The sequence below is a fragment of the Anguilla rostrata genome, chromosome 3, assembly GCF_018555375.3.
Source record: "Anguilla rostrata isolate EN2019 chromosome 3, ASM1855537v3, whole genome shotgun sequence".
NCBI classification, from domain to species: domain Eukaryota; kingdom Metazoa; phylum Chordata; class Actinopteri; order Anguilliformes; family Anguillidae; genus Anguilla; species Anguilla rostrata.
The window spans coordinates 36,210,188-36,225,489 of record NC_057935.1 but is presented as its reverse complement, the minus strand read 5'-3'; the positions used below and the strand labels follow the sequence as shown (position 1 = coordinate 36,225,489).

The 15,302-nt window shown below is 37.6% G+C and overlaps 1 protein-coding gene across 1 annotated transcript in view; it reads right to left on the bottom strand.

Moving 5' to 3' along the window:
- Window positions 1-15,302, bottom strand: part of ttn.2 (titin, tandem duplicate 2) — a 202,618-nt gene that overhangs the window by 126,785 nt on the left and 60,531 nt on the right. Inside the window, exons 55-82 of the mRNA XM_064327343.1 lie at window positions 14,948-15,235; window positions 14,402-14,680; window positions 14,024-14,305; window positions 13,620-13,898; window positions 13,242-13,520; window positions 12,844-13,122; window positions 12,454-12,741; window positions 12,061-12,339; window positions 11,536-11,817; window positions 10,756-11,034; window positions 10,372-10,653; window positions 10,005-10,283; window positions 9,628-9,915; window positions 9,168-9,446; window positions 8,780-9,058; window positions 8,398-8,676; window positions 7,994-8,281; window positions 7,589-7,876; window positions 7,093-7,383; window positions 6,663-6,950; window positions 5,279-5,395; window positions 4,809-5,094; window positions 4,509-4,692; window positions 4,311-4,397; window positions 3,019-3,286; window positions 2,897-2,929; window positions 513-584; window positions 128-202 (exon numbers count right to left, since the gene is read on the bottom strand). Coding sequence (XP_064183413.1) covers window positions 128-202; window positions 513-584; window positions 2,897-2,929; window positions 3,019-3,286; window positions 4,311-4,397; window positions 4,509-4,692; window positions 4,809-5,094; window positions 5,279-5,395; window positions 6,663-6,950; window positions 7,093-7,383; window positions 7,589-7,876; window positions 7,994-8,281; window positions 8,398-8,676; window positions 8,780-9,058; window positions 9,168-9,446; window positions 9,628-9,915; window positions 10,005-10,283; window positions 10,372-10,653; window positions 10,756-11,034; window positions 11,536-11,817; window positions 12,061-12,339; window positions 12,454-12,741; window positions 12,844-13,122; window positions 13,242-13,520; window positions 13,620-13,898; window positions 14,024-14,305; window positions 14,402-14,680; window positions 14,948-15,235 — 6,777 coding nt within the window. The remainder of the gene's footprint in view (window positions 1-127; window positions 203-512; window positions 585-2,896; window positions 2,930-3,018; window positions 3,287-4,310; window positions 4,398-4,508; window positions 4,693-4,808; window positions 5,095-5,278; window positions 5,396-6,662; window positions 6,951-7,092; window positions 7,384-7,588; window positions 7,877-7,993; window positions 8,282-8,397; window positions 8,677-8,779; window positions 9,059-9,167; window positions 9,447-9,627; window positions 9,916-10,004; window positions 10,284-10,371; window positions 10,654-10,755; window positions 11,035-11,535; window positions 11,818-12,060; window positions 12,340-12,453; window positions 12,742-12,843; window positions 13,123-13,241; window positions 13,521-13,619; window positions 13,899-14,023; window positions 14,306-14,401; window positions 14,681-14,947; window positions 15,236-15,302) is intronic.

Genomic DNA, 15,302 nt, shown 5'->3' with positions numbered 1-15,302 from the left:
ATTATTGGAAGAATGCTGCTTAAGACATTTTAACAAACAGCAATGTGTATTAAATCATTCAAACTGACATCTTGACACATAAAACAGAATAAAGAGCGATCAAAGTCACAAAGGGACAACTGAATACCTTTGGTTGGTGTTGCTCCTTCAGGCACAGCTGGGAAAGTCAGCTCTTGTTCAGATTTCTTGAAAGCTTCAGGAACTTTGAAAAACATTTCCTTTATTAGACTACTAGTGCGAAGCATACGTTTGAAAGCACAAATTCATAAGCATGCTTCCATGATGATACATGGAAGCAAACAATGGCTGAGACAAATACAAACAGCACAATGGCCAAAGAGCTTTGTTGAATAATGAATAGAACCTAGATGGGAAAACCTATGTTTTAATCAAGGCAGGTAAGCACAAAGAATTAGACATATGAAAACATAGACAGTAAAAAGATGAAACAGTAATTTGCAGCCATAAGCCATAATTGCCACAAGCATTTTCATTCTCTATAAATACAGTACCTTCAGTTGGCACTTCCTCTCTCATTCCGATAGTAGTTCTGGGGACAGTTTCATCAACAGGCATCCTTGGAGCTGGTAAGACGATAACGGTTAACTTAGTAACTATGCATTTTCACTGTTGGTCTGTAGTTTAAGAGGAAGACAATAGGCAAATCCATAAATCTGATCCAAACAATTACTGTGGGGAATGAAATAGTTATAAATTAGTACTTTGTAGTGCAAATACAATGAGAAATCTGAAACATAAAACAGAAATGGAAACAGAACAGACAGTGACTGAATAACAAACAACAACATGAACATGCAGTTGAAACAACTGGCAACCTATAAAACAGATGAGGGTTATGCCTTTATGAAAAGGGGAAAAACAGGGATCAAGAGTTAATATAACCATGTGGTTGAAGAAGAATGGAGGAATGGATGAAGGTATGTTAACCGGGATGGTTAAATTTTAATTATACCTTGAGTTGTAGAGATTTCTTGAGTAACCCTTTCTTCATGAATGGTCCAACTTTCAAAGTCTATCAGAGAGCAATAATTGTTGATAAGAATTTTAAAAATCTAAAAAATCATTATAGGATCTATGCATAAACCTGAAATATCTATTTATATCTGGGTTCCTCCCAGGTTTAAATTTACAAAGGGATTTTTATGCATATCTGGTTAAATTTAGTAAATTAAAATGGATTAATTGCTGGTTATATTATGACACCCACACTGTCAAACGATGTTGTGAAATGTATAGTTTAACAAGAATAATGGCAATTATTTAATTTGTTGAACCAAGCCGCGGGGATCATGGATTTCGTTATCATTAGGGTGGATGTGTCCTCTGAACACACATGAGTAAGGCATTCCAAATTGGGTGAAAAAGAAGGAATGGAAGAAGCATCACGATGACTAAAATGACTAAAGTAACGTAGCGGCGTGTACCTTTCATTTCTGTCTTCCCCTCATAAAAAAAGTATTCAGAGGATGTCCCATCTTTAAAACAAGTTATAATTTAATGTAAGCATAAAATCTATCAATTGAATTGATAAAAATTAAGTTTTAAATGAATTACATAAATACAAGGCAGAACCCATAACTGATGCCATTCTTACCTCTAGATGTAATAGTAGATGGCACATCAGGCACTAGCAAAGCTGAATCAAGGACATCTAAGGAATGTTCAGTATAAAGTTGTTTAAAATCTGAATATGTACACTACTCTGTATAATGAGTATAATTTCAAGTTTATAGGTTTATATAAACTGAATAGCAATTCAGTTCATTATCACTAGGGGGGACTACTTTCACTCCTGGAAAATAACTTATTTACCATGTGCAGTCCTTCCTATATTACTGTCTGTGAAAGAAGCAAAATTTGTCCTGGCTGACCCAGAAGTACTAAACGTAGTACACAAAATTGGCTAGTGTATAATGGTACCAACCTTTATCAGACAGGTAAAGTTCAGCAGTGCTTTTAACTTCACCCCTGGACTCCAATCGTGCAACCACTGAATACATGCCTAAAAGATTGTAAGTGAAGATGGTTGATTTCTGGTTTTTCCCAAAATTTTAGAAATTGATTTTTTGCAAAGAATATAATGTAAAGAAAATAGCTGTTGTATAATTTGCATCAACACACCTTCATCTTCGGAGGTAACATTGTGGATGGTCATAAAGTGTTGCTGGCCTTCACTTCTAAAGTTGTACTTTGGGCTATCTTTGAGTTCCCATGCGTCTTTGTACCAGGTAATGAATGCATTGTCGGATGACACCTGGCATCTGAAGGTCGCAGACTGCTGTTCGTTCACCACAACGTTCTGGATGTGCTTAGTGAAATGGATTTGCTTGTCTAAAAATACAATGTGGATGACATCTGTGATTTCCCACATTAGTTCAGAATGCAATTTCAATATAATATGGAATAGTCTACAAGTCATGAAGCCGAACTGTATTGTCCCAAGTTTCTCTCAATAAAAATTTAGTGAATTTACAAGATGATTGTTTCACTGTTTACAATGAAATATATATTAAGGTGTGTTCAATGTATATTACATGCAGTAAAATGTAAGAAAGATAAGATTCCCAAATTTTTACAAATAAGAAAAATCAATGGGCCAACTTGCCATAAATAAACTGGATTGCAAAATTTTAAAAAAAATTATAAGTCTAAAAGTTTCAAATATTTGGAGTAAAGATAAGAGGTTAGTACATGATAGCATAATGCCACTGTCTTGACAGCAGTATGCTAGTCATGAAATGTCCTTGGTCCCTGATCTACCTCAGCATAGAACATATTTTCTCTAAGATATGAAAGTCTCTCATTTTAAGTTGTCACCTTTTCACAAAAGCAACAGGGAACAGACAAAACAACATACAAATTTGGTATTTCTTACCAGCAGGCTTCAGCTGCTCTTCAGCCTCAGTGTCTGTTAGAAAACAGAAAGGAAAATGTGCTGTAATATTTACGTCAAGATAGGTCAATTAGGTACAAACAAGCAGACAGAATGACACCTACCAACAACTGTCAGTTTGGCACTGGAAATGTGCGGGCCACAGACGACACGGTAATTTCCCTGGTCTCCACGCTGACAGCGCTTAATCTTCAGCAGGTGACGATCACCAACAATTCTGATTTCATACTTGTCATTGTCATCAAGCTTCTGTGTTCCCTTGTACCAGGACAAACTGATTTCAGGGTAGTTGATCTTGATTTCACATTCAAATACCGCCTCCTTGTTTGTGACAGTAGTTTGATCTGTGATGTCTTTAACCAGAGTGATAGGCTGCAATGAAGCACATTCCTGTGTTACTCAAAAAAATAACGGCATCCACTGATGAAGAAATAACTATTTAAGGAGGGTCTACATATTTTCTTTCAACCTTCGAAGCTTGGTTCTTCACGTTTATTCACTTTAACACTTTTTGGCAAGATATTTCAAATATCTTATTGTGACTCCATGCTGGCAACCCAGAGCAGATACATACAGAGATAATGCAAACAATAATGTAAAGATGTGAAGATAATGCAAACGTCATATGCAGATATATTAAGCACACCTTTTGTCATTTCTTGCAAAATATTAATCACACACACACACAATACAATATTCTGCAAAGCACAATTAATGAGTTTTACATGAATATTTGTTCCTTCCGAATTTCTTCATTATTTGTATTCGGAAGGAATCTGTATAGCTACAATCATGAGGGGAAGAAAAACATAGTATATAGTTGACTGAAAATAGAGAGAGAGCTCATTACTTTGTGCACTGCTACACAAATAAGCAGCCACTGGCTTCCATTCATTTTCATACAGTATGAAGATCTACTCACAGCATTGCTTGAGGACATAACTTTTAACATTTAATTTTCAATTCTCTGCATTTTGCTGTCAGTCACAACATCACCACAACAGAATGTTTCCCCGCCAGAAATTAGCCCATGGAGAAAATTAAAGAAATTCAGCATACAAGACTTCGCAATCCTAGTGATTGTTAGTAGGAAAATTTTAGTAAATGGGCTTCAACATCCAAAATAGTGGCATGGTCCTTTAAAGTGTAGACAACAGCAACATCCATTTTCGCCTGTCTCCGGCAACTTCACATTTAAAAAAAAAAATGTGAATTGGGGTCGAGAGTGCAAGCTCAGTGGGGAAGAGGGAGGGATGGGCAAGGAACTAGTCGGTAACGTACTATAAGCATGCAGGCGAAAACAAGCAAACAAAAAAAATCCTGTGTCTGTCTATATATATATATATATATGCATGTGTGTATATACATTTATATATGTATGAATGTATATGTGCACCTCAGTCTGTTCCATCCTCTTTTGCAAGTCAGATACAAGTTTGTCCAAATCCTCATCAGATTCTCTTCTCCCATGTTCTCCCAGTTCCTGTTTAAAACAAAGTTCTCAGTAAACAAAGTTTCATTTGATATAATTTCAATTTTATTTTTATAAAAGGACTAGGATTGCTATTGCTAAAAGTACTAGGATTTCCCTCACCGGTCTTCCAGTTTCATCTGCTTTCTCCTTCTTCAGGAACTCAATAGCTTGAAGAAGTCCACGGAAATCTGTGATTCCATACATGCGTGCATATTTCTCATACTCTTTAGGATCCACGTTCCTCAGTAACTCCACAATGTCAATTTCTTGTTCTTGTTCTGGGCTCTTCTGTTTGGATGGAGTCCTATACAAAAATAAAGATAAACAGATTATACATTTCTTGTGGGATTAATAAATTTAAGATGTATAAAATAATAGTGTGACCTATAAATTATAGTAAATGCTTCACAGGATACTTACTTTTTTAGTTTAGCTCTGAGGTCTCCCTCAAGTGCCCCAACTTCTTTCTTTTCACTTACATTCAAGTCAGTGTTACATTCAATTTCTCCATGCTTATTTGATGCAATACATCTATATTGCCCAGAGTCAGTTTTAGTCACGTCTCTAATCTCCATTTTAGCATCCTGCCCCTTCTGCTCAATTGTGATTCGGCCACCATGAGTCATCTGCCTCCACTTGCCCTTCATCCATTTCACATTGGGAATGGGATCGCCCCCAACTTTGGCAATGAAAGTTGCGGTGCTCTCTGAAATGAAGGCAGCAATAATAAAATGAACAAATTACATATTCAGACACTGTAAACAACAGCAATTAATATTTTATTTAAAAGTGAGTGACATTCACAGATATACTGTACACTTATAAATGACCGTGTATATTCTGTTAGTTATTTATCATCATTTAAAATAACTTCTCTGTTTGGGACTTACTCTCTGACACCTGGACATTCTTGGGCTCTTCAACAAAGAACAGGTTGTCCAGTTTCATAGCAGGTTTGGCAGCTGCTAGGGCTGCATCAGTGGCTGCTGGTGCCCCTCTCCCCTTTTCTGAAATTTTGAAATTTCAGAAACAGATTTCCTCAATTAATTTTCTTTCCCAATAATCTCATTTCCATTTATTTTCTTTCCCAATAATCTCATTTCCATTCCAATCCTCAATTAAAATTTTACACACATTCAACAAGCATAATTCTAAATAATATTCCACCTCACGTCAATTTCCTCAATTCAGTTCTCTCAAGAGCAGCTCAATTCCCTTAAATATTTCAACTAAATTCCCTTAATTCTGAAGAATTTCTAAATGCATGTAATCATTTCAAAGGTGCTATATATAACGTTTTAATGTAGACAGATACATGATATGACCAAAAGTATCAGGACACCCTTTGGTCTGGGGCTGTTTTTCACAGTTTGGGCTAGGCCCCTTAGATCCAATGAAGGCAAATGCTGCAGCATACAATTAGCCTACATTCTAGATGATTTTGTGCTTCCGCAACAGTTCTGGGAAAGCTCTTTCCTGTTTCAGCATGACAGTGGCTCCAGGCACAAAGGAAGCTCCACATAGAGAAATGGTTTAGTCAAGAATGATCTGAAACTACTTGACTGGCCTGCACATAGCCCTGACCTCAACCTCATCCAACACCTTTGAGATCAATTGGAAAGCCAACTGAGCAACTAGCCAGGCGGTGTTATGCTTTGGTTGAGATTACAATTCTCCCTTGTGGACACTAGATGGGTTTTAAATAGCTTTTTGCTTTTTTAATCACAGGGCAAATAATTGTATGCCAATTTGATTTGGTTTGATAATACACTACATGGCCAAAAGTATGTGGACACCGGAACATCACACCCATATGTGCTTGCTGAACATTTAATTCCAAAACTATGCATTAATATGGACTTGGACCCCCATGCCGCTATAACAGCGTCCACTCATCTGGGAAGGCTTTCTACTAGATTTTTGAACATCGTTGTGGGGATTAGCATCTGTTCAGCTACAGGAGCATTAGTGAGGTTGGGCACTGATCTTGGGCGATAAGGCCTGGCTGGCAATACAAATTAAAACAACAGTGACATCTAAAACACTTGAACTGTGGACACTTTAGCAATCCCAGCAGCTCTGTGAATAGCAGATTTGATCTTCTAGAATGCGATTCTGGTATTAACTCAACTTTGACCAGACAGTGATTTTGTAATATTTTTGCCTCTCCTGTGCAACTGTTGAGTGCTACACAGATACCACAAGGAATATTCCCTTGACAATAAGTACAAACTACAGGAAAAGAAAGAAAAATGCCACAGTGAAGAACTGTACCTTTGATAGTCACTCTGGATTTGCAGAATTCACTTCCAGTGTCATTGGTAGCTTTGCAAAGATAGTCACCAGCATCTGTTTTAGAAGCAGAGGAGATTTCCAAAGTAGCAGTGCCATCCATAAAGGTAATCCTGGTCTGAGCAGAAGATTTAATGTCCTTCCTGTCCTTCATCCACTGGATCTTCAGCGGTGGAGATCCACGAACATGGCAGGACAGGTGTAGCTTCTCGCCTTCGTTTACCGTCACTGGTTTGAGAGGATCATCAAAGACTGGAGCTGCCTTGCGCTCTAGTAGGAAGACAGAATCATAGGAGTTAGAATCATAAACATTATATGTTTACTTTATAAACAGTATAAAACAAATAAACAAAATGTAACTACAGTATGGTGTAGTAGACAGAAAGGAACAGGTTAAACCAACCATACATACCTGTGATGACTACTGATGCGTGACAGGAGGTAGCCCCAGCTTCGTTGGAAGCCTTGCAAGTGTACATTCCGCGGTCTGAGAGGTTGGCCGTCTTGATGACCAGCACAGCCAGATTACTCTTGAAGGATGTTTCATAATTGTCAGAACTATAGACTTCACTGTTATCTTTGAACCAGCTGACACTCATCGGCTGGGATCCAGAGAGGCGTGCCTCAAGCTTCACCAACTTCCCCTCTGAGTCTTCAATGGTTTCAGAAGGCTTTTTGGTGAATGTGGGTGGGACTTTGCGCTCTGGAAATAAGTTGTGAGAAAAACAATTGTGAGAGAAGGTAGAACAGGTAAAAACTTGCATATTTCTTTGTTTTATTCACAACAAAAGTGTACTAAATTAAGAAATATAAAACCACATAATTTTGGATTAAAAATGACATGAAACAAAAAAAGAGCCATGCAGATGAAGCACAAACTACTACATTCAGAGCCAGTGGTCAAATACCTTTCACAGAAACTTCAGTGGTACACGAGTCCTTCCCAACTTCATTGCTAGCATGGCAAGAATACTGGCCAGAGTCCGCTTTATCGGCTTTCAAAATGGTCAGACGTGGGGTATTATCCACACAGGAGATTTTATAATTTCCGGCTGAGCGAATATCCTTGTGATCTTTAGACCATGCAACTTTTATCGGTAAAGTTCCAGTCATGTGGCATTCAAGTTCCACACTGTCTCCCACTGAAACCTCAAAGGGTGCCAGCTTTTTATCAAAAACAGGAGGATATTTTGGCTCTGAAAGTTAAATGGGAATAAGAGCCAAATTGTTGTTGAGGAATGAGCGCACTTGACAGGAAACTAAGAGATGTAAGCATACAGTACATTTCTAATAGAGGTGAAAACCTCTCTTACCTTGGAGTGTGAGCTTGGCTTGACACGAAGCTGTCCCAACACTGTTGGTAGCTACACAAGTGTATTCCCCTGAGTGTCTCATTTCACCTCTGGCAATTTTTAGAACAGCAGTGTTGTCATCAAAAGACATTGAATATTCATCATCATATTTCAAAGATTTGCCATCTTTAAGCCAAGAAACTTCCACAGGTGAGGACCCTGCAACACGGCACTCAAATATAACAGGTTGGCCTCGGGTTTGCTGGAGACTTGTTATTTTCTTTGTGAAAGATGGTGGTGTTTTGGCATCTGAAACAGAATATTTGGATGCATGAAACATTGGATAATTTTTTTTTTTTAATTTCCCGGTACACTGAAGTAACATTATCTTACAAAGAAAACAATTTAAGAAAACAGACAATTACCTTGCACCATTATGCGACAGCTTGTGGAGGCTGATCCTATGCTGTTCTCAGCTTTACACGTGTATTCGCCAGCATCGGTTTTGGTAACTTTGCTTAATTTCAAACAGGCTGTGCCTTTGATGTATTCCATTTTGCATGTACCACTGGATCGTAGTTTACCGTCAGCCTTAAACCAAGACACTTTTATTTCTGGAGTGCCTCCAATTAGACATTTAAGACAAAGTGAATCCCCTGCTGTTACTTCCATTTGTTCCAAGCTTTCAATAAAGTGCGGTGGTTCTGAAATGGAAAAAAATGCATCAATGAATAAAACTCTATATCAACTTAAGGATCTCATTTTACTGTACTAATGCATACAGAAACATCCTTTGTTGAAACAAACCTAAAATGGATACTTGAGCATGACAGGTATCACTTCCAGCTGCATTGGAAACTTCACAAGAGTATTTTCCACAATCATCTTTGTCACTGTTAAGACACTCCAATATGCAGGAATTCTCTGTGGTTGTGATATTATATTTATAAGAAGAAAACAGCTCATGGCCATCCTTGAGCCATTTCACAAGTATTTCTGGGCTTCCAGAATATGTGCATTCAAGCAACAATAATTTTCCTTTTTCAACAGCATAATCTCTCAGTTCCTTCACAAAGTGTGCAGGTTCTAAAAAGAACAAGGTAGACATATATTGAATGAGATGGTGAAACAATGGCATAAACTCAAAAAACAAGATTGGTTTCAATAATTATCATGATTTATCATGTTTACCAACCTTTCACAAATAAGTTGACAGGACAATTTTCCTTTCCAGCATCATTAATGATCTGGCACGTGTACTCTCCAGCATGAGATTTGTTAATATTGTACAGTTCCAGAGATGCAGTACTACCCTGTAAGGAAATTTCACAGCCTCGTCCAGAAATTATTTCTGTACTGCCTCTGAACCATTTCAGTTTAAGTGGAGCACTTCCCTTGACCGTTGCAGAAAAAACAACATTTGTACCAGGTAGAGCTTTCACAGGTTGCAGTTGTGTGATGAAAGATGGAGGTTCTATATTGAGACAAAAAAGTTTCAGCAAAGTAGAACGTCTCCACATAAGAGGCATTCAATCAAGGCGGCAGTGTAGTCAGGAAATAAAGCTTGTAATCTGAATACTGGACTTTCAAATATAGTTATTTAACACAGTACATGAAAGATATTACTATAATTGGAAATTTGAATATTTACTGACCTTTCACCATTAAAGAAGCACTGGTCTCATTGCCTCCAGCTTCATTTACAGCTTTGCATTTGTATGTCCCAGAGTCTGTAAGCTTTAGAGTGGGTACTTTCAAGGTGCAGGTGTTGTCAGTAAATGAAATTTCATGGTTTGGTCCACTTCTGATCTCTTGTCCATCATGATACCACGAGATAGTGAAAGGAGCAGAACCTGAAACTTTGCAATCCATCTCAACAGGTTTACCTACAATTGCCTGAGTGTCCTTCAATTTCCGTGTAAACGTGGGAGGTATGATTTTATCTGTGTAAAGAAATTGTAAAATTAAGAATAAGAAGACAGGAAGAAAACAAAGCCATCTTTATATTACAGAACAAGGAATAACCGCATACCTTGGACAGTGAGGTTCATTTTACAGACGTCTTTGCCAACCTCATTTTTAATCTCAAAAGTGTATTCGCCAGTGTCACGTTTCTCTGCTGACAGAACCTTTAGGCTGGAAATCATTTTAGAGAAAGTAATCTTGTACTTTTGGCCAGAAGACAACTCTACGCCATCTTTGAACCATTTTGGCTTCAGCTCTGGTGTTCCAGCTACTGTGCATTCAAACGCAGCAGTATCACCTGCAGTGACACTGAAGGACTCAGGTTTATCCACAATTGAAGCAGGCTCTGAAAAGTAGGGAAGAAAACATTAATTTTGAGAAAACAAAGAAAAACTATAAATAAAAAATGACCTCATTTGGGATCAATTACAAACCTAGGATAGTTAAATGAGCAATGGACTCCACCACACCAGCATCATTTTTAAGTTGGCAAGTGTATTTGCCAGGGGATGTTGCATCAGCTTTAAAGATTCTCAAAGTGACCTGGTTGTTCTCAAAGGTAATTTTTCGATTATCACCATCTCTGAGGACATGATCTTTGTCTTGCACCCAAGACACAGAAATTGGTTGGGAGCCTTTGACAGTTGCAGTCAAAGTTACTTCTTCACCAGAAATTGCTGTCAAATTGTCCAGTTTCTTCACAAAGGCAGGTGGCTCTGCACAGTATGAAAAGAGTGTAATGAATAAGGGTAATCTGAAATCTAAACGGTCAATGTGAATTGTGATATACTTCAAACTGAGAAGAGAATTTTACTTACCTCTGAGTTTAACTGTGCTAGAGCGTGAATCACTTCCTACTTGGTTTGATGCTTTGCACTGGTATTCACTAGGATCAGTGGCATCCAAACTGAGAATATGAAGAGTAGCAGAGCCACCCTCCTGCACAAACTTGTACTTTCTGCTTTCCTTTAGAGGCTTGTTGTCTTTGTACCAAGTTATCTCAAATGGTGGGGTACCAGATAACTCGCAATTAATACTGATGTCCTTGCCTCTCAGTCCCTCCACAGTTTCAGGTGCTTTGATGAAAGATGGTGGTTCTAAAAAATGAAAAGCAATTTGTAATTTCAAATAGTGAATTCACTTAATCAGAGACACACAGGCAAGCAAAGTTTTCCTCATTTCACAAAGACTGTTTTGAGTACTTTTAAGAAGGCCCTTGAAAATATGAAAAATAAACATGTCAAATCAGCCTTATACTGTTCAATTTATGCTGCAGACTTTAATACTCATCAACCATAGTACAGGCATCTTAGGCTATTTTTAGTTTTTCCAAAAACATTTTATTGTGAACTGCAATCACACATAATTCATGAACAACAATCTGTATACGTGTTTATTAATGTTTATACAGCAACTAATTATAATTACAAATTTGCTAACGGTTACAATACAATATAATCATGGTTTATTTATAGTTTATGAGCAGACCTTAAAATAAAGTTTTATCAAACATGCTCTCAAAAGCATGTCATGGCATGTAAACCATCCAGAAAAATAACCAACTGGGAGCTCAAAAATTAAATGCTACAACATCTGACCTTTGACTGCGAGTGTGGTACTACAGCTGATTCTTCCAGCATCATTTTGAGCTTCACAGGTGTAGACACCACTGTCTTCACATCTTGTGGTGCGAACATCAAGAACTGCCAGTGAGTCAACAAATGACATCCTGTAGTTGTCACCTTCCATGAGCTTATTGTCATTTTTGTACCAAGACATTTGAAGTGGAGGTGTTCCAGTTACTTTGCACTCAAGCCGTAGTGGCTCAGACCGCTTCACAAACTTTGTGGGCGGCAGTTTCAGCACAAATTCAGGAGGTTCTGCAAAACCCAAACATATCAAATTACTATGTAGAATCTAAGCTGTGTAAAGACAAAAAAGCAATACATATGCAATGCAAGACAGCCAAGATGGGAGATAAAATTCTAATTCCATGATGTAATTCAATTGAAAACTAATTGATCCTGAAAAAAATAAATTGCAGCAAAAATGGATAAATGCACAAAGAAGCTGGAAAGATGGAAAGAATTCAAGGAAGAGTAAAAAAAGAGTAAGATTCCAACCTTTAACCAATAAATTGGCAGTACATCTTGCAGTACCAGCATCATTGCTAACTTGGCAAAAATAAATTCCACTTTGAGAAGTTCCACAAGAATAAAGATCTAAAAAGCATGATGATCCTTCCATTCCAGTAAAACATGATGGTCCGGTTACCAATTCTGTATCTTCTTTGAACCACTTCACAATAAAAGGGGGTGTTCCTTTTAAAGTGCATTTAAAACGTGCAGTTGAATTAGGGAGAACAGCCTGGGATTCTGGTTCGGACACAAAGCTTGGAGGCTCTAAAAATGCATTCAAAAGAAGACAGTGAAAGTGAGTAAGTGATAAGAAAAGTAATGCTGTCAAAAGCTCAAATAATTTGATGATACAAATAATTAGATGATATCATTTCTGACCTTTTACCATCAGTGCAGCACTGCACTCACAACTTCCTGCTTTGTTTGATAGTTTACAAGTGTATGTCCCAGCATCCGTTTTTTCCAAATGCTCAATCTCCAATGCTACAGAGTTTTCTTCCTGTATAAGCTTAGGCTTTGTTTTTCCAGTAATGACATTTCCATCTTTTTTCCATTCCACAGACATTGGAAGAGAACCAGAAACTTTGCTTTCAAGTCGTACAAAAGATCCCAGAACCTCCCGCATTTCAATCAATGGTTTGAGGAAGGATGGAGCAATAATTTGTTCTGCATTGAACAACAAAAAACAGAAAAAGTTAAAATTTGGCCTCTGTCAGCTACATTACAATGCAAAGAAACTCCACAAGGATAAGAAGAATGTGCACTAACCTACGACAACTAATGTAATCTTGCAACTGGAGACTCCAATATCATTGGTAACCTCAAAAGTGTAGTCCCCACCATCATTCATTTGTGCAGACTGAATCTTAAGACAACTCAAATGATTCACAAAGCTGAGTTTGTGCTGTCTGCTGGACACAAGCTCTTTTCCATTTCTTAGCCACTTGACTTTGAGTTCAGGAGTGCCTGACACTTTGACCTCCATATTGACTGGATCACCAGCAGTTACATTTATTTTTTCAGACTTCTCAATAATTTGAGCTGGCTCTGAAATAGAATAAAATGGGACAACCTTACATTATTATTACACTTTGAAAATGACAATACTTGGTCAAAAAAACAAAAAACCAAGCTCAGCCTTCGGGACGGCTCAGGCCAAGACAAACCTTGCACCAGCAGAGTTGCAAAGCTCTTCTCCTGTCCAGCCTCATTCATGACCTGACAGGTATACCTCCCAGTATGACAGGCCTCAGAGACTGCAATTCTCAAAGAAGCCACATTGCCATCAAAAGTCCTTTCAATTTTAGCATCCTCCATGATCCATTCTTCATCTTTCTGCCATTGAACAGTAAGGGGTGGCGACCCCTTCACAACACATTGAAATTCAGCCGCTTTTCCCAACACAGTGGCAACATTTTGGATCTTCTTTACAAACGATGGTGGTTCTAATATTAAATGAGTAAACATAAAAGTAGATTAAAACTTAGAATATGTCTAGACAGCAATTTTATTTGTGAATACTTCACACTGTATACATGACTAACCTTTCATACGGAGCATAGTCCTGCAAAAGCAACTTCCAACCTCATTTGCAACAGTGCACTGATATTCGCCAACATCTAAATCCTCACATTTCAATATTTGTAGACTTAAAATATCATTATTCCATGAAACTTTGTGTCTTTTACTGGACTTGATTTCTTTTGCATCCTTGAGCCAAGTTATTTCAAATGGAGCAGTACCAGTAACTTGGCATTCAAATAGTGCATCAGAACCATTTACAACTTCAAGGGGTGTCAATTCCTTTACAAAGGCTGGGGGCTCTGAAACAGGATAAATTTTAAAATCGTTGTTATGCCCAATGCTACATCAAAACAAGAGACCGTAAATGGTAATTACATTTATTTATTATTTCTATGTACTTTGTCATCCAACCCTTTACACTAACCTTTCACTTTCAATTCCATGCTGCAGCTCTCACTACCAGCATCATTGCGTGCCTCACAGTAATACACTCCAGTATCTTTAGTATCAGCACCAAGTACTTCCAAGCTCGCCATGGAATTAGCAAAGGAAATCTTGTATTTGTCACTGGGACTGATTTCATTCCCATCTCTGAACCAATAGATATCAATTTCAGGAGTTCCAACAACCTGGCATTCAAATTTCTTATTTTGTCCTTGTTTCACCACTGCTACTTTCTCAGGCTTCCGAATGAATTTTGGAGGTTCTAAAAAGACAATCACATATGTATATTATATCCACACTTGGATCTAACAGTGATATTATATACAGATTTATGGAAAACAATAAGTTCAATAAACACCTTTCACAAATAGCCTTGTTCTGCAGGCCTCAGAGCCAACATCATTAGTGATCTCACAGGAGTAATCTCCAGAGTCTGAGGCCTTGGCAAAAAAGAGTTCCAGTGAACTTGAAATGTTATCCTTCTGAATCAAGCAGTCAGTGCTGGATACAATCTCCTTGTTGTCTTTAAACCACTTGATATTCAGTGGTGGAGTACCACTTATCAGTACACTTAATTTTACTCTTGATCCAGGCAAGACATCCATTGATTCTGGCCTTTCTAATATTGTTGGTGGTTCTACAGGTAAAAAAGAACAGTGGTCAGTCCAGTGATGGTTCTCTGACATTACTGAATATTTCCCCAAATATTGTGACATCATACTGCATAATAAACACTAAACATTAAACAACAAGTTTCTCACTGCATAGTACTTCATTTAAATGATATAGGCTTATTTAACATTTCAAAACTCTGTATCAGAATGAGATTTAAAAGATTAAAAAACGTCAATATCACATTTTATGACCAAGAAAATTTGTCCAGCATAAATAAGTAAACACAAACCTTTCACAAGTAATGCACCAGAGCACTGGTCACTTCCTGCTTTGTTTTCAGCAATGCAGGTATAGCTGCCACTGTCCGAACTAGAAAGATTGGTGATTTCCAAAAATGCCGTATTTTCAAAAAACGAGCATTTGTGTTTTTCGTCTGCCACTATCTCCTTATCGTCTTTGTACCAGCGCACAGTTATGGGCAGGGAGCCAGAAATAAGACACTCTAGGTGGGCAAATGATCCTTTAACGCTGTCCATCTGTTTCAATTTCCTTGTGAAAGTTGGTTTGATTATTTGATCTACCATAAAAGAAAGGTATTTGGTGAACATAATGCAAAACATATCTTAGCTGAATTTAAGTTATTG